This window comes from Ctenocephalides felis, unplaced genomic scaffold (genome assembly GCF_003426905.1).
Source record: "Ctenocephalides felis isolate EL2017-DRISC unplaced genomic scaffold, ASM342690v1 CF-g0.4_SCAFFOLD_03573, whole genome shotgun sequence".
Lineage (NCBI taxonomy): Eukaryota > Metazoa > Arthropoda > Insecta > Siphonaptera > Pulicidae > Ctenocephalides > Ctenocephalides felis.
The window spans coordinates 2029823-2049055 of record NW_020539727.1 but is presented as its reverse complement, the minus strand read 5'-3'; the positions used below and the strand labels follow the sequence as shown (position 1 = coordinate 2049055).

Sequence of the window (19233 nt, the reverse complement as noted above, 5' to 3'; positions counted from 1 at the left end):
TTACTCTAGATACCGCACAAATGTCAAAAAAATGATGTTAGATAACAGGGTCTTTCTGAACCAGCTTCATAACATACGAGTGACGTTGCAGTTTATGTGTAAAATGCCTGAATGCACAGCAAACACACGCCATTTTGACAGTATTCAGTATGATTTAGTAGCATAACGTATGGAAGTTTGAGCGTAACATGGCCTTGCCATAACATTGGATTGTTGTGAGGCAGAATCGGTCCCTTAATTTCTATAACAAAAACAAACCCAAACAAAAGATCCTACTGAATGTAGTATGACTACTATACAGTTCGACGACATCAATGAATTTCTAACTCAATATAAACAAACTGAATCGTAAAATACCCAACAATTTCTCATATATTTGATTCTGCATAAATATTAAATATGGGTAGAGTAACAGTTTGACTTCAATGTGAACAACTATTTTTGGAGGCAAACTCGTGCAAAATATCACAAGCCATTTCAATGTTATTCCTTGATATACCTAAAGCCCTAATAACGTTTTCTTTCGAATAACCTTCGGAAACTAATTTTGCTATGTATTCTAAATTAATATTTTCATATGGCACATTCATCATGTCCTCATCTTTACTACAACTGGCCATGCATAATGGATTTTGTTTAAATTTTAATTGCACATTAACGTTCTCGTACGCTAATTTTTCTGATACAGTTTGAGATTTTGAAGGTGTATTTGAAGTTGCCTGAGTTAAGACTGCCACCATGGGTAAGGACTGGTGTCTGATGTGAGAATTTGAAGAACTGGTTTTTATGTGGTACAAATTTGTGGTTTGTGAGTTGTTTGCACTTTGTTGACCATTGGTTTCTTCAGATTTACCATTAAATAATTTTATTTGATTAGGAGTTCGCGTGTCTATAAGCCCTATAATAGTTTCAGCAGGTCCAACAATAACTTCGTTTGATGATGATATAAAACATTTCTCTATTTTACTCTCCGTTACAGGAACAGGTGGAGCAATAGTTTTGGGGACATCAAAAGAGAACAATTTCACATTGGATTTGATATCTTGTTCAGAATCCAAAGACGCTTGTTTAGTCTTCGTCAAAGGATCAAGATTCGATAAATTTTCTGAACTTTTACTGCCCGTCAATGTTTTAGGCGGCAACTGCAGCATATTCTGTACAGCAGATTGACCTGCATCATTCAAATTCGTTAAACTAGACGTAATATTCGATTTGTTCGAATTTTTCAGTTCTTTCACTGCAGGAAGAGAAATTTCAGCTGCACTTTTCCGTGGCGGCAGAGGAGGCGCTGTAGGATCCTGCCTCACAACATTATCCTGAACTGCCGAATGTTGACAAACTTGTCTCAAATTTTTACTTGAAATTTCTTGATTCCCCATTTTCTTCGAGCTCGCTATTCGAGGCATATTGTAACCGTTATATACAACTCCCTCGGGCTCTTGGGTCAAAACTTCTTCAGGATACAAAAATATATCTGCATTTTGGCGCGAATTGGAAACGGAGTTGCTACTAGTTGCTGATGACGATGTCGAATCCTGTGATGATATTTCAGAGTTTGAGGTACTTGTTACTGAGGAAGAAACTTGTGAATGGTTTTGGACGATTGTGGAACTGCTGGGTGTTAAAGACCTTCGGCTAGGTCTTGGTGACATTGGTGGACTACGGGAGAGCTTCAGTTTACCACTGAGGGCGTGCAGAGTGCTTGTAGAGAAGTTGAAGTCTCCGGAATCCTTGAGAAAAAAATAGAATTATTTCGGTATATTCATTAGGAACAAATCTACATCTAGAATATACTACTTTATAATCAATCATGTAAGTTGCCCTTCACAAAGCAATTTATGATCAACCATGAGACCACAATGAAATGCAATTGGTCGGTTGGATTTTGCCAATTGTCAGATAGTTTATCAAACCTGTTTTTGGTTGAAAATAATTTATTCAACAGCGCAATAAAACATGCTTGAATAAAATATAAAATACATGTTTCATGGTTCTTTATAAAGAAAGACAAATTGATCAAAATAATGGACCAACTTAATAAAAACTTGTCGAACAATTTCGCTGGTGAAAATAAAACTATTAAAAGAGAATTCGGAGTGAGAAAAACAATTTACTTGCTTCGTCTGTTGTTCATCTTATTGTTGATAATTTAAAATTTTGAGAGAAAATGTATCAGTTTTAGTATTTGTAGTCATAGTTTATGGTTTGTAAAACAATATACCCAATTTACAAATCTGTTATCTGTTATCTGTTAAAAGAGCTTTGATTTTCTCTACCTGTTGTAAAATAGTAGGTTTATATTTTCAAGGAATTTTACTATATCAATATTAAATAAAATTTGAGCATAAAAAACGAGTTTGATCATTCGTTAACAAAAATTGTGAATTGTTTTATCAACTAAAAGATTAGAAGCTGCGTTTCGTATTTGAATATTTTAAGACAAAAACTTCAGTCTTCCAATAAAGAAAAGAAGAAAATATACTAGGGCCGTTTTTTCAAGAATTCATAGACATATAATCATGAACATACAAGATACATGTAATGATATTTCTTTAATCTTCATTTTACAGAGATAACTTGCATTTTCTCTGTAATTTAAAAAAATGTAAATAATTCTGTTCAAAGTAGTATATGTTATAGAAAAAAATACAAAATATTCAAAATATCATTACAACATCAGCATGCAATTGCAGTGTTTAAGGATGAACCAAAAATCTATATAAAACAGGCAGAAGACAACAATAATGATTTTTATGTAGAAATCATCTGATAAAAATATATGCAATACAAATATCTAAAGGATATTATGTTATTAAAAAATAAAATTTTTAATCTGCTCGGAGCAAAAAATAAACAGTTGCCTATTGAGTGAATATAAAATGTCAAGCAAAATAAGTCAACTTTTATGGAATTGACGATATTATTATTCCGTGAAAAACAAAAATAGTTGGTTACTTTATCGTAAACTTAGTAATTTCTTCACGATAAATAACTTTATATTTGCACTTCCTTGTACTTATTTTCCTAAAGGTGGTTTTCAAGATCATTAAATCGTTATTATGTTCTACTATAATTACTAATGAGTAAGTTCCTTCATTGCAGATTTAGATAAGATTTCGTGTCTTGGCAGAAAAAATCAAGAGAGAAAAACCTATAAAAATATCTGCAATATGTATATGATTCACATACAAACTTGAATAAGTAAACTTCCGCGCCACTTCCACTCAATAGGCATTGTTGTCAGATTTCTCCAACAAGGAGAACATCAGATTTACTCATCTTGGATTTTGATGAAATTTTCCACGATGATAAGTTTGTTTGGACCATCAACTCTAGACACCATGTATGGTTTCATCGAAATCCCAGACAACTAAATCCGAGGTTCTCCTGGTTAGTATAAAATGGAGAACATCAGACTTACTCACATTGGATTCTGATAAAACTTACCATGATGCTGGGTTTGCTTGGACCATCAACCTTATTGCCATGTTTCATCAAAATCCCGAATGACTTAAAGAGTTGATGTTCCAAACAAACCAATCATCATGATAAGTTTCATCAAGATCCAAGGAGAGTAAATCTAATGGTCTCCTTGTAAGTCACTTTATGATATCATGAATGGTGAAACTGTGCATGGTGATAGAATATCGATGGTCCAAACAAACCCATAATCATGGTAAGTTTACCAAATGACTAAACCAGAGGTTCTCCTTGTTAGTACAGAATGAAGCTGATGATCATTTGATGTCATCAATTGGGTTACAAGGAGAACATCAGATTTACACATCTTGGATTTTGATAAAACTTACCATGATATGACATACCATATTTGGACTATAAACTCTATCACCATGCATAGTTTCATCAAAATCCCAGGCGACTAAACCTGAGATTCTCCTTCTTAGTACAAAATGAAGCTAATGATCATTTGGCATCATCAAGTGCCTTACAAGGAGAACATCAGATTTATTCATCTTGGATTCTGATTTAACTCACCATCATGAAGGGTTTGTTTGGACCATTAACTCTATCATCATGCATGGTTTCATCGAAATTTCAGACGACTAAACCTGAGGTTCTCCTTGTTAGTGCTGAAGCTGATGATCAATTGATAACATCAAAAGGCTTACAAGGAGAACACCAGATTTACTCATCTTAGATTTTGATGAAACTTACCATGATGATAAGTTTGTTTGGACTAAACCTGAAGTTCCCTTGCTAGTACAAAATGAAGTTGAAGATCATCAAAGATTTTACAATTTTGTTAACCATCTAATGATTTCCACATTTTAAAAATAAATGTAACATTTATATATTATTATTAGTAGATATATAACTTAGTTTTCGGTCTATTGAAAAAACGGCCCTTTCAAATAATGATATACAGAAAATAAAACGAAAACTTACCAAAGCCTACGAAATCATTTTCTACGATTTGTTGCACTATCAAGACAGAACAAAACACTAGAAAGCTGCACTTGAATAAAATGAATTTGGTGCCACTGCTTATTAAAATTATTATAAAACCATTCAGGGTTAGTGATTGATCAGGTATGGTAAATTGCCATTTTGAACTATTAAAAAAATAACTCAATAATAATGCAGAAGTACTTTAAAACAAAATGAGTAGACAGAAGTCGAATTACAGTTCTAGTTCAAAATGGAGTTTACACACAACTGAGCAAATGTTAGAGAATAATTTGCTTCAAAATAAATCAAACTTTGTAATAAGAAATTACTAAAGAAAATGCATTATACTTTAAATGTTTCATACACAATTTAAATCATAAGTGTGAGCAAATTATTCTTTGCCAATGAACATGATATTTATGTACTAAGCGTAACAAAAACTCAACTTTTTGTCAAAACATGCAAATCGGCAATCTATAAAATTTCGAAAATAAATTTCAATTTGTAATTTATCGTATAATAGTTTATTGTTTTCCTGTTCTCAATTTATTAACTACAACAATATAAATAATTTTTAAATTACTCAATGGATATTGCAATTATTCGTAATTTTACGCATTTCTGGTATTAACCTTATATACGAAGGCTATTTTCATCACTGAAAAATAGCGTGTTAAAAAACTAAAATATTTATATGTTATTAATACTATGGATAATACCAAGATATTTCAAAATAAATAATTGATTATAAATTTTTGGTTATAAATCTACATGAACAAAATAGTAAAACAAAAACATTTCTTCTAGAAAATAATTATACATTTTTAAATTGTTGAATAATTCGACTTAAATTAATTTTTTTAGGAAAAATATAGTAAAGCCGTTTTTTCAATAGCCGAATAACCTTGACATTTTACATTTTTAGGTCCTCATTTTCAGCAGCCGTTTTCAAATCGATGACATTAATTGACGAATTAAATTTTTACGCAAAATCATTTTGGCATTAAAAACCGATAATATATTTATAAATATATTACAAATATCTGGTCATTAGCTGTACGTTTTCTGTTTAAATATATCATATTGAATAGAATATTAAATAAATGTGGCCAGTTATTCGATTATTTAAAAAACGGCCCTTTAAGGTATGTTTGTAGCATATAATTGGAATTAGGTGCAATCTTGTATGCCTATATGAACATGAAATACTAATATACAGACTGTCCCAGAACTTAACATCAAAAATAAAATGGGGTATTGGTATTAACCATAATAAACGAATTGTCTTAAAAAAAAATCTGACGTTAGTTGGAAATTATCTAATTTTGGCCAGTTATTAATATGAGCTTTTAAGTGCAAACTTGAGCTTTGGTGTAATTATGACAATTTTCCGTTGCTTGCGCCGGCAAGTCGTATCGGGTTTTGCAGTAAAATATTACGAAAAAAATTGAAAAAACTTTATCAACATTTGATGCATATCGGTGCCGCGGTCCAAAAGACTAAACCACCAATTCCATTCCCCTCTAAAAATGGAAAAAATGGAAAGAATTCACAACCAACCCGAGTGTCCTTCGGACTTCTTCGACCCAATATCGGAGCACTACTACTCCCAAGCCAACTCTTTCGAACCATGACCAAGTGGCAACATCGGGGACGTCCACAAATACAAAACCGAGGAAAAAATAAAACTCTTCATCGCCAATATACCACGAGAACACACCGAAAAAGGCCTGAGGAACATCTTCCAAAGTTTCGGTGAAGTTCTGGAGGCTTGTATAAAAACCAACAAAAATTCCAGATTTGGTTTTGTTGTTTACGATCACCTGTACACTGCAGCTGCTCTTATACATGGTCTACATTTAAAAAAATCTTTTGACATGGCAGTACAATTTTTTGACCAGAACAAGCATGCAAAACCAGTTGACGATGAACCAATTTCTGTATTACCGCCAAAAGTACCTGAACGCAATTTACTATCAATTGTCTTCAATCATAGATCAGCTTTTATGAAGTCCAAGTTTTACCAAAATGAACCAAACTCTTATAATAAATTTATTACCAAGTTGGCCAAGGAGTTGAAGCCCAAGAATTTGAGTAAAAATGTTTTGGAGCACCAGAAAAATATTTCGGAGTTGATGGATGATGAGATTTTGCAACCTTTTGAGTTTAATGGTTTGGAAAAGTATAATGAATGTCAAAATTGTCAAAATTCAGGGATTTATAAGAAGTTGGAGGTTTGTTTGCATTTTTGTTCTTTGCAATGTTATGAAGAAAAATTGAAGGAGGAAAAATAGATTCAAAAAATAATACTAGTGCCATACTATCTATTGTCGTGGTGATACACATTTTGTTAAAGTGTTATTTGTTTATAATTTATAGTAATTTATTTTACTAGAAAATGTTTTTTTGAAAGTACTTTGATAAGAAATATATATTTTAATTTTTTTACCTAAATAATTAATTGATTTTGGAAATGACATTAAGTTAAATTTGAAGATTTTTTCTGTTAATGAATTATATTTATTTTATTACATAATATATGTAATATTTATAAATTACATAATTAAGGGCTCTGGTGTGCAAAGAAATATTTATTAGATTTTTTTGTATTTTTTTCTACGTTTCGGAGATGTAGAATATTTCCTTCTTCAGAAACCGTTAAAACAAATTATTTGTTTTAATTCAATCCTTTTGCAAATAATAAATTGGATTAAGTTTTGATTTTTTTCACAATTTTGTCATTTTTTGTACTAAATAATGTTAATAATATGAATAATGTCTTTCTAAAAATAATGATCGTATAAAATTAAAAATTTTGCAAAAACTTGATTTTAACATTAATTATGCATAGTATTAAAATTTCAACAAATTTAATTTAAAGACAAGTTTTTTTGTTAAGGAATTCTTTTTTATTAATAAACAATTAAATTTTTTCGAACGAAAAGCCTGTTTTACTAAAAATTGTTTAATTTTTCATTTATAATTATTTATACGTTTTGAGGACAAAAATTGTCTCCTTCAGAAACTGTTAAAACAGATTTTTTTAATTTAATATATTTTAATATTTTGCAATAAAATTTAAATATTTTAATTTTGCAATTAATGAATTAAACTACATGTTATTTGTTTACAATTATATGAAATTAGATTACTTCAGTGAATTTTACTGAAAAAGATAAATATATTGTGTATAATTTATATTCCCAAATAATTGATTATATGAATTTATATTTTTTGCAAAATTTTGACAAAATGAACTTAATATTGAGTTTTAATATTTTATTAATTACTACAGATTAAATTTTAATGATTTTGTTTTGTATTTTAATAAATTAGATAAATTATATATAAACTTTGGAACTTTAACTGTGAATATCATTTCTAGGGACACAGTAAAAAATAATAATACAATTGCCCTAAGTTTTCAAGAATCATCCCTTTTAGTTGAAATAAGAAATTAAAATTTTTAAAATCGGTCGAGTTTGACAGGCTCTTCTTTTAAAAAAAAAATGTACTAAAGTGTGTTGGCAAGTTTCATCAAAAGTTGGCGTATTTAATTAGGAATGCAAAGTGGTAAAATACTTGATAATTTTATTATTGGAATTTTTTGAGTAAAATATAAACACCTTAAAATAACATGATTTTTGCTAGTGCATTTTAGTCACGATCAGTTCAAGAGAGAAACATTTGAACTGAATGTGAGCGAAATTCGTTATTTTTAGATTTTTATTTTTTACTTGAAATTTTTTAATAATAAAATGATCAAGTATTTTACCTTTTTACAATCCTGATTAAATGCGCCAACTTTTGATGACACTTGCCAACGCATTTTAGTACATTTATCCTAAAGGATGGCCTCTTAAAGTCGACTAATATCAAAAATTTAATTTCATAGTCGAACAAAAAGTCTTAATTCTTGAAAACTTGAGGCAATTGCATTATTATTTTTTACTGTAGTCTTAGAGATGTTATTCACGGTTACGATTTCAAAGTTTAAACGAACAAAATTATTAAAAATGAACCACCGTAAAATAGTCAATTTCACCAAAGCTCAAGGTTTCACTTAAAAGCTCATAATTTCCGAAAAACGTGAGGTAATTTTTTTCAGGGCATACTATCATCTCGTTTGGCTTGGCGTTGAGTTCTGGGACACCCTGTATATATAAATATAAATATAAATAAATATATATATATATATATATATATATAAATATATATATATATATATATAAATATACAATATTGGCAAAATGCACATTCCATAGGGTCCTAATAATAAACAAAATATATAGTTTTCATGCTATAATTGCTAATAATATATAAGTTTGAGGATATTGCACAATTTTTGTAACAAATGCAATATATTCAAACTTTCTTATTAGCAAAAAGTTGTATTAATAACAAATGCAGACATACCTATGTACATGCTTCATAAATCACATGTTAATTTCAAAAAATTCAGTTTTTTTCTTCAAACTACAAAATTTAAATATTTGTTTTATAATTTTGGCAAAGCAAATTTTGAAAAATTTCTGTACTAGAATAATAATATCGAAAACAATTTATTATAAACTATTAGAGGAACATGGTTAAAAAATTTTGTTTTGCTGATTGCCAATACGTTATTTTACAAAGATATTATATTTATATAATTTAAAATCTGCACAAATATTTATTATACCTAATTATTCGCAGTCTATACGTAAATATATAAATAAAATATCCTTTACTTTTTTATCCATCGGAATCTTTTACAAGTAAATTTGATTTATTGAAATTATACATGTGTATTAATAAGGTAATATTGTAAGCATGTAGTAATGAATTAATTTTTTAATAATTGGATATAATAAGTAATTAAAATAAATAATATTTATTATCTAATTAAATAACGACTTACGTCCGCTTATTTAAAATATGAGGAAGCACGTGTAATTAACTTAAAAATAAAATACTGTTCTAATACAAAATTGAACTTCAATAAAAGTTAAAAAATATATTAAGCAAATAAATTATATACATTTATTTTTATGTACATTTTTTAACGGTTTTGGATAGGAAATGAATAAAAAAAAGATAATGGAAATGAATTTTTGTGAATCAATTCAGAAAAATTAGAGTATGATTTTTTTATATTGAAAAAATGCACCGGTTTAATTTTTCCCCGGTTCAATTTATGTCTAAACTCAATATGATATATTCCATACCTCGTTACTCTCATCTATATTGCCATTTTCACAATATTCAAAATAACTAATAAATATTATAGATAAAAACAAACAAAAAATACGTTTTCATTTGTTAGTTCAATCGATGTTTTTCCTTAAAACTACAATTATAAATACAATTCCAATTAATGATGCAAGTATGTTCAAATGTTCTGTTTATTCGAAAACATGTGATAATTAGTAATAATAAAAACTTAATGAAGCAAAAACAGTAAAGAATATGCATGATTATAACAATTAAAAATTTTAATTTCTAAGTTTGCTAAAAAATAAAATTTAAGTGCTCATCAAACATGCACAAAACATGATGCAATAATTGCAGATGCAAAAAGTGTACTCGATGAGCATGCAAAATCATGCCAATAATCAAATGCAAAAAACTTCTAATGGATGATGAAAGAACTTAATGTAATATAAGACGAATTTTTATTAAAATGTCATGCATATTCCCTACTTATAATATGTTATCAAACTGAGTAAAAATGTCTGGCATAATACTAAAATTTCCTATGCAGGTAGTAAAATTTGTCTATGAATTAAATATGTTTTTTTTACCAATTTTATAATTAAATTCGTGAACTCCAATCTTGCAAAAAATTTTGAACGTGATATTTATCTTCATAAAATTTTTTACTATGCTTTTTGCAAATATAAAAATTTAAAGAAAGAAATTAAGTTAATAGGTAGAATTAATAGGTACTTTATAGGTAATAGGTAATTAATAGGTAGTAGGTACTAGAAGTTTTCATCAAATTCAATTATATTGCTTTATTATAAATTTTACTAAATGTATTTTTGAAATTTCCACGTTGTATTTTAAACAAAATTCAAGTTATCATTAAGAATTTGCTATAAATGAGTTAAAATTTTTAATCCTTTTCGAACACCTGGGGTCTACTGGGATCTCAAAGCTATATTTAGAGTCAAATTCATGAACTTCAAGAAAATATAAAAGTAATGAAGTACCACAAGTCTAGTTTTCAGATAAATGAGTTAAAATGTTTAACCCTTTTTGTACACCTTGGGTCTACTGGACCTCACAGCTATATTAAGAGTCGAATTCATAAACTTCAGTTACACAAAAAAATTTAAACAAATTGAAGTACCACAAGTCTAGTTTTCAAATAAGAACTTGCGACAAATGAGTTAAAATGCTAAAATGTTTTTTGTACACATAGGGTCTACTTAACGTCAAAGGTATATTATTTAGAGTCAAATTTATGAACTTAGATCAAGCAAGAAATTTTAAACGTAATCAAGTACCACAACTCCAGTTTTCATAAATGAGTTAAAATGTATAACCATTTTCTTACACCTTGGGTCTACTGGATCCCAAAGCTAAAACCAAAAATAGCTTTGTCTGAGGTGCAAAATAAAAAGGTAGTGAATAAAAAGAAGGTTACTCCCTTGAAACAAAATTTGCCAAAGAGCCCTAAAGACCTAGCATGTAAAGTCACAAAAACAGGAACCAAACAAAAAAAAGCACAATAAAGTCTTGCTAAGGAAAACGTGTCACTAGTGACAATGATGATACTTACCATAAAAAACCTTCTATAGATGACTACATTAACTTGTATCCCGGTGGTTTAAAAAAGCTCACAGAAAATATTTTAGAAAGTTTGGAGTACCAACCACCTACACCCAAAACCAGAATGTGGTAACACACATGAATCACATTTTGCTTTTTATTTATCCCTCGAAAGGGATAATTTTGCTGATATTGATTTGGATGGTACCACGATGCATATATGTAAAACAATTTTATATATGCAAACTCCAAGTTTAAATAAAACTTTAAAATAAAACTAAAATTTATATGAAGCAATAAAATTTAATTTGACAAAAACTCCTGGTGTTACCTTTTAACTCGATTTCTTTTTTTATATTTTTATATTTCAAAAAAGCATAGTAAAATAGAAAAATTGGTGTATGTCAATAAGTAAAAGTCATTCCCATTCATTTTATTAATCTTTGAAAGTAAATAAATGAATACGTGATTTATTACCAAAATTTGAACCCAGTATGATATCTTTCTGATGATACAATAAACGGACAAAACAAACTAAAATTTTCATCAAACAACATGTGGTTGTTTCTTTACCTCCGCATCATCAAATGCATCTTCACAACTGTTGTTGGAATTATTAGATTGCGTTTGAACCAAGGTCTTCGAACAATTATTTGAAGTTGAATTAGAATTAGAATTTCTCTGATGCTGTCGCCTTGGATCAAAAGCATCCACAACTATTTGCTCTGTGCCTTTGATTTCGGCCCTGCAGAATGGACAACCTTGGCCATCGGAATCCTGGAAGAGAAGGAAAAGATTAATAAAGAATAATTAAATATATTTGGTTTTCAGGCTATCATGTAATTGATAAAGTATAAAAATCTACACTACTTGGTCCACTACATTTTTGCGTAAAGCATGTTTGTAAATTTTGTCTTTTAGTTTTTCTATCAATCTCAAAATCATTGACATTAGCCAGATTTTAGAAGGTTGGTTTGATAATAAAAAAAGTCTTCTGAATATCAATTAGGCAGTATTAGAAGCATCCTCTTCAAGGACAAATTTAAAGAAGCTAAAGCTTGCTTATCCACATAGTTGACAATTCGGAAATAATCCTCTTCATCTAGCCAGAAATGCAGAAAAGTTGTAGGTTTATATAATTTCGATTACTTACAACTTGCCAGGATGTAAGACAAGGCGTACAAAGAAGGTGTCCACAAGGCTCGATTTTGATGTCCTTATCATTTTCAGCACATATTTTGCACAGTTGGAACGTGCTCCCTGAAAGAGGAAAACATGGAATTATTAATACAAAATCAATATTTCTCATTATTTCTTTTCTATCTAGAATTTATTATCTACACATTTTATCCATACAACAGCTATAATATACTAATTACTATCAACTTCTTACAAGCTGTTCTTCAATTGATCAACTATCAGCAATGAATGTTATTCAAATTCTTATTCAATGTTTGCTATATCCAAATTTGATTGCATGGTTTTTATATTTCATTAAGAGTTTATAGATAAAGTTGTAGTAAATGCATCTTATCACCAATTGGATCCTAACACTCTCTTTGCTTCTTTAATTGTGCATGGTCTCATATTGATCATAAACATGGTAATCAATTACCAATGAAAATGCTGTTGGAACTTTACAAACAGCATTTATACTTTTGAGGCAAAATATCTTTAGGGAGTAAATTAGAGAAAATGCAACGAAAGGGATTCGTCATTCGTGAAATTGAATTGAGTTGAATAGGAACAACAGTACAAAAAACTTTCAACAACAAATAGGTTTTGATGATATTTACTGTTATTCAAATATCAAAACATACAATGTCTTGAAACGCCTGATCTTCAGAATAAAGTAATACAACTTATTGAACATTTGAATAAATAATGAACGAATTGATATTTAGTCATTACTGTGTTACTCTATATGACTATAAAAACTAAATGAAGTAATAAATAACTTATTCATTAGCAACCACTTGATATCTCTAATAAAGATTAAAGTCTTCTAAATACTATTTTCAATGAGATACCATTTGCTGACATTTCAATATCAAGTTTCACTCGAATGAATCTTTAACATCGATTGATTTTGTAGAAGAATGATTATCTATTTGGTACCACTATTGATGTCTAGATTTCTCAAAGCAATTTAGACAATTTGCTAACAGAATTTGTCTGAGCGTCAGTTATCTTAAACCAACTTAACACATTTGAAGAAAGATAGTAAGTAATTTTAAAATAGTAGTACAATGGTTGACATTAATACATGCATATATTATTAATGTTGCCATATTACCAATAAACGATATTTTCAATTCTTATATGATGAATTTATTTAGATCATGATTATTTAGATATGATGAACTTAATTGTCATCTCGTGCAATAACAAAAAAATATCGTGTGTATACTATATTGTTTGCTTCGACTTTCACCTGGGTAAAAAGACACTTTAAAAAATTCAATTTTGGTATCATCACAAACGCTAAAACGCTACCGTCCTATCTAAAACTTTCATATATTCTGTAAATGATTTACAGATTATTTTAAGCAATTGTCTTGCAGAAATGTGCAAGCAAAATCATAAGTATTTGCAGAAATATGCAAGCAAATAAAAAAACACCCCGTATGACACTATAAAATAGAAGAAAACTTTCTGGGTGAATCATCAGTAGTATACTTCTTAATATAGTAAGAGAATATACGACAAGGCATTAATCGAAATTATCAAATAAAAAAATGAAGTCAAATATACAAAAACAATAAAATGATGACATGCTTTTCATTCAGAGTTTAAAATGGACTGGACTGGACTGGACTGGACCCTTAGGTATGTCCAGTGTTAAATAGGTTCTAGTGGAGTGACTATGGCGGATGCTGAGCACGTCATTCTGCAGTGCAAAAACTGAGAAAAGGATAGGCAAAAACTATGGAGTGTATACAAAGTCAAATCATAAACAAAAATTAAAAAAAAAATAGGTATCAAATATGTTGTAATACAAATATGTTCCTAAATGTCTTCAAGTGGGATTGTAACTTTATAAGAAACCGATATGTAGAATAAAGTTACACTTAGAATGTGCTTGTAACTTGCTTTCGAACTAAACTAACATCACTATCAATAAGTGTTATGGAAATAACAATGATCATAAGTTGAATGTTTTTTGGATAAATATTTTCAGCACAGAATTACTGTTTAGTTATTTATTTATGAAATAATTACCCATTTCACAATAAAGTTCATATTGTTCTTGTGTAACAGCTATATGATCTTCTGAAGGAGATTGAACAGCCCAACTTAGATCTGGATTTACTGCTCTTCCATCAGGATACAAATAACTAGAAAATAATAAAACAATTTAGTATTCTAATATTAATAATCATAAAAAAATGAAAAAAATTATGCATTTGAAACTATGTACTAAATATTTCTTAAAATTGCTTAGGCAATTTTTTTTCGCAAAAATCGTTGCATAAGTAACAAATTTAGTTTCCAACTTTCCGGTGCTTGTGAAAAGCTCAAATTTACACAAAAAAATTAATTTCATCAAGGGTTGCCCAACTTTAACACTTATTTTTTATTGTATTAGAGTAATTTTTTTTAAAAAAAATTGTTATACATTTTTTCCCTCTACTTTCAAATATTGTTAAAAATAATCTTTACTTGTAACTATTAAAAATGTATTAAATTTCAAATGTATATTAACTTTTTGAGATATCGCTGGTATGGGTGTTTTAGCCCCGCTCTACCCTATATTTAAAAAATGATTATCATAACAAATAATTGGCAATCACTTTACAACAAACAACATTCTAGCTGAAGGATATTATTCTGCATTTTCTGTCTAAAGTAATTATTTTTCTCGTCTCTGTATTTATTATTTTAATAAAAATATCAAATCATGAAGAACCTAATAAGAGAAGAAATATCCGAAGTCTTATAACATTTTCCATTAAATTGTTTATCATGTTTTATTGCATACCTATATCAAATAGACTCAAAGGCAAAAACAAATTGAATAAAATATAAAAACAACATACGATATATTATACCTGAAGAAATAACAAGATATCTTATACAAAAATAACAAGATATACACTAAATAAAAATGAAAAGGAAACGTTTCCTTCTACGCTTTTATAACAAGTTGGAAACAACAAAACTTATGAAATTAATACACCTGTTTTTATAGTCAGAACGGTAAATAAATAAATGTCACTGACACAATTATATTTTGCAGTCGTTTCTCTTTGTAAAAAATAAGCAATAACATTTTATCAATTATTTGAAACAAGGAAAATAATTGAAAACGCCAACAAGAACTCAAAGCTTCAGTTCTTCTGATATTGATATTCTGATTTGGAGATCAAAATAAATAGATCAAACTTTTTTTGAAGTAAAACTTCTTTAGGGTGTAAATCTGTAAAAATGCAATGAAAAAGCGGTACGCTCGAGTCGAGTGCCGATGATTCGTCATTCGCTCTCGATGATATCATTTCTATACGGGTCGATTGTGATTGGTCGTCGTACCCCGTGAAAAGGTTTGATTGTATGCGTATACGTAGTGGAAATAAACAAATGAAACATTTGTGCCGTGTAAGAAACGTAAGTTCATTGGAATAATTTCTATATTATTCGTAGTTTCTATAAATAATCGAAGTTATTAAAATAGAAAGTATCGATAGCAAAGAAGTAAAAAAAGCAGTCAATGAATGTATGCTAATTTTAATTACATGAAGTTCTTCAAATACAATTACATGATAAATGCAATAGTGTAAACAACATTTATTTAAGCGTTGTTTAACATAATAATTCTCTACAGTTTTATAGAATATTAAAGCTTTATTCTATCATGCCTAAAATATATTTTTCAGAATTATATCTCAGGCACTTTTGGAGGTTTAGAGGAAGTCTACATGTTTTTCGATTGTGATGGCTATGAAGTATTACAAAGTTGCATGTTTTTATAAATGATGCAGAATAAATTGATATTCAGATTTATTACTCTAAACAAGAAATCAAACAACAATAGCATGTGTAGCTGTGTATCATTTATATACAGATATGCTTCATAATGGACATCTATTCAGATTATTTATTGCTAGTGTTATAGTCCAGTCATTTGGTGCAAAAAAAGGCTGTTGCCGGTACAGTACTCCGGGAATTCTGAAAATTGGTAATCTCATAGATTTCGAGGTGCTCTTTACGAAAATCAATTTTGCCACCTCAAATTTGAACGGCAAGTTGCCGCCATATTGGAAAAATGGCGTCAAAAAACAGCTTTTTTAAAATATCTTCTTTCTGGCTGATTCTGCGATAAAAGTATCTATGTACGAATTAAACTAGAGAAAATTTCCTATAATTCCTTAGAAAACCGTTTTTTTGTAAAATTGATAGTTTGAGAGTACGGCCGCCTCAAAGTCTTTGCTGCTCTCGCCGTAGTATCAAATCTCTCCATATATGACAGCACTTCGAACTTGACCACATTCTCTCTAATAATAAATATTTTCAATGTTAAATTGAGCAAATAAGATCTAGAAATAAAATAATTTAAATATTTTTCGTTTTTTTGCTAATTTTTTAACACTTCAATGGTAAAGTAGCTATAGGTATACTTATAGCTTAAGTAGCACCTTATAGCTTCAAGTAGCTTGAAGCGTTAAAAAATCACCAAAAAACAGAAAAATATTTGAATTAATTTATTTCTAGATCTTATTCGCTTAATTTAACATTGAAAATATTTATTTATTAGAAGGAATGTGGTCAAGTTCGAAGTGCTGTCATGTATGGACAGATTTGATACTACGGCGAGAGCAGCAAAGACTTTGAGGCGGCCGTACTCTCAAACTATCAATTTTACAAGAAAACGGTTTTCTAAAGAATTGTAGGAAATTTTATTTAGTTTAATTCGTACATAAATACTTTTATTGTAGAATGAGCCAGAAAGGAGATATTTTAAAAAAGCTGTTTTTTGACGTCATTTTTTCAATATGGCGGCAACTTGCCGTTCAAATTTGAGGTGGCAAAGTTGATTTCCGTAAAGAGCACCTCGAAATCTATAAGATTACCAATTTTCAGAATTCCCGGAGTACTGTACCGGCAAAATGACCAAATGACTGGACTATTAATGAAATTACATAAGATTGTTATATTACAGCTGTCCACTGTGTGAACGAATATTAATCAGCAATTACTATATTTCTCTTATGAACGTTCAAGTCCTAAACGCTAATTACAATGACAAACCGATGATGTCATATTTGAAGGATGACTTTAATTACATTATTTTTTAAAATATTATACATATTTTTAATCCTATCATAAATATATAATTTATAATTTATCGTAATATAAATCTGTATAATGGTTGACACTAATAAATGTGTGTATCACGAGTCTTACCATAAACAACAGTGCTCACAAATAAATTTACAGATTACAGTAATAATGGATTTCAATAAAATGTTATAAAGATCAAAGATACAAGAGTTATTCAGTTCAGAAGACAGATTCCAAAGGCAACTGAATGCCTTTATATCAAATATAGAAATATTATAGGAAAACAATATATAATTTCAAAAACAAATAAGTAAAGTTACTTACAATCCTTCCCGAAATCCATCGAGCAGAGCTTGACAAAGTGATTTGTTTTGAGGTATCGTTTGCAATATATCTCCTTCTGCCGTTACATAGCCAATTGCCCATTGTCCTAGCCTCGTGCAGGATAACCTGAAATTAATAGAAAATATATTAATCAAATTATTAAAATTATTGCATATATACGGAATCATAATAATGAAGTGCTTTCAGAAAACGTGTATAAAATAATATTTTTATATCTTTATTATATACATATATATAAAAATAAGTCGGGTTTTCCTTCCTGACGATATAACTCCATAACGCACGAACCGATTTCGACAATTTTGCATTAGTTGGAAAGGTCTCGGGCTCCGCAAGTTTTATAGCTTAGTATTAAGGTTTAAGAAAATTAGTGGTGCATGGCATCGTGCCTTAATGCAAATTGCTGGAACTTTACGCACCTTAAATAAAAATTCGAGTAATGACATTAGTGAGAATTATCAGAATTGTGCTTGGTTAAGTCAACGAGCAATTCTTGCCGCAAAGAATAATGATGTACACGCAAAACCGCTGGCGATTTGGTGACATACCAATGACTCCGACTGGTCTTCCGTTTGACTTCAAACGATTTCAATTTCCAGTTCGCCTTGCGTTCGCAATGACAATTAACATGTCGCAAGGCCAATCGCTTAGTGTTTGCGGGATAAATTTCAAATAGATTATTTAGAAAATCATTGTTTTTCACATGGACAGTTATATGTTGCCTGTTCACGAGTTGGGAAACCATCCGCTTTGTTTGGTGTTAACGTCAGACCAAAAAACAAAAAATGTGGTTTACCAAAGAGCACTTCAATGAAACGGATAATTTGCGGATTCACTTTCATTTACTTAGAGAAGTTCAACTAAAAAACACTTCATTTTTGTAATCGAAATAAATTCATTACTGTTGTGTAATAAAATCAAATTTTTCCTTTTCAAATATAAAACAAACCAAAAATTTCTTCATCTTGCTCACGAAACCATCTGGTGGCAAAACGGAGTTTGTCGGGTTTGCTAGTTGAAATATATAAATTATTGTTCTCCTTGCTTCCAACGAATATGAAAGCCTTGCTTGGGTCACTATTTTTGATGTATAGTTATCTTTTATGAAGGATAAGGCAATATTCATATTAAAATAATATTTTCAGTGGTGTTTAGAGATGCAAAGTAAAAAGTGGCTTTCAGTGAAAAGCCAGCATCATAATTTGTAACTGATCATTGTGAAAAGTAGATAGTTGATTTTCTATTTCCTATTATATAATCATGTCAGATAGGAAACCTAACTTAAAAATCGCACAAATGTCAAAAAAAAAAACGATCTCAGATAAGGGTCTTTTTGATCCAGCTTCGTAACACACAAGTGACGTTGCAGTTTATGCGTAAAACGCCTGAATGCACAGCAAATGACATTTGACAGTATTCAGTACGATTCAGTACAATAATGCA

General features: G+C 29.3%; 1 protein-coding gene across 1 annotated transcript in view; it reads right to left on the bottom strand.

The window, feature by feature from the left end:
- Positions 1–422: 422 nt before the first annotated feature.
- The window catches only part of LOC113389283 (phosphatidylinositol 3-kinase 2-like), a 65793-nt gene continuing 46982 nt past the window's right edge, over positions 423–19233 (bottom strand). The window contains exons 4-8 of the mRNA XM_026626334.1: positions 17770–17895; positions 14389–14504; positions 12320–12426; positions 11740–11943; positions 423–1730 (exon numbers count right to left, since the gene is read on the bottom strand). Of these exons, the coding sequence (XP_026482119.1) occupies positions 423–1730; positions 11740–11943; positions 12320–12426; positions 14389–14504; positions 17770–17895 (1861 nt within the window). The remainder of the gene's footprint in view (positions 1731–11739; positions 11944–12319; positions 12427–14388; positions 14505–17769; positions 17896–19233) is intronic.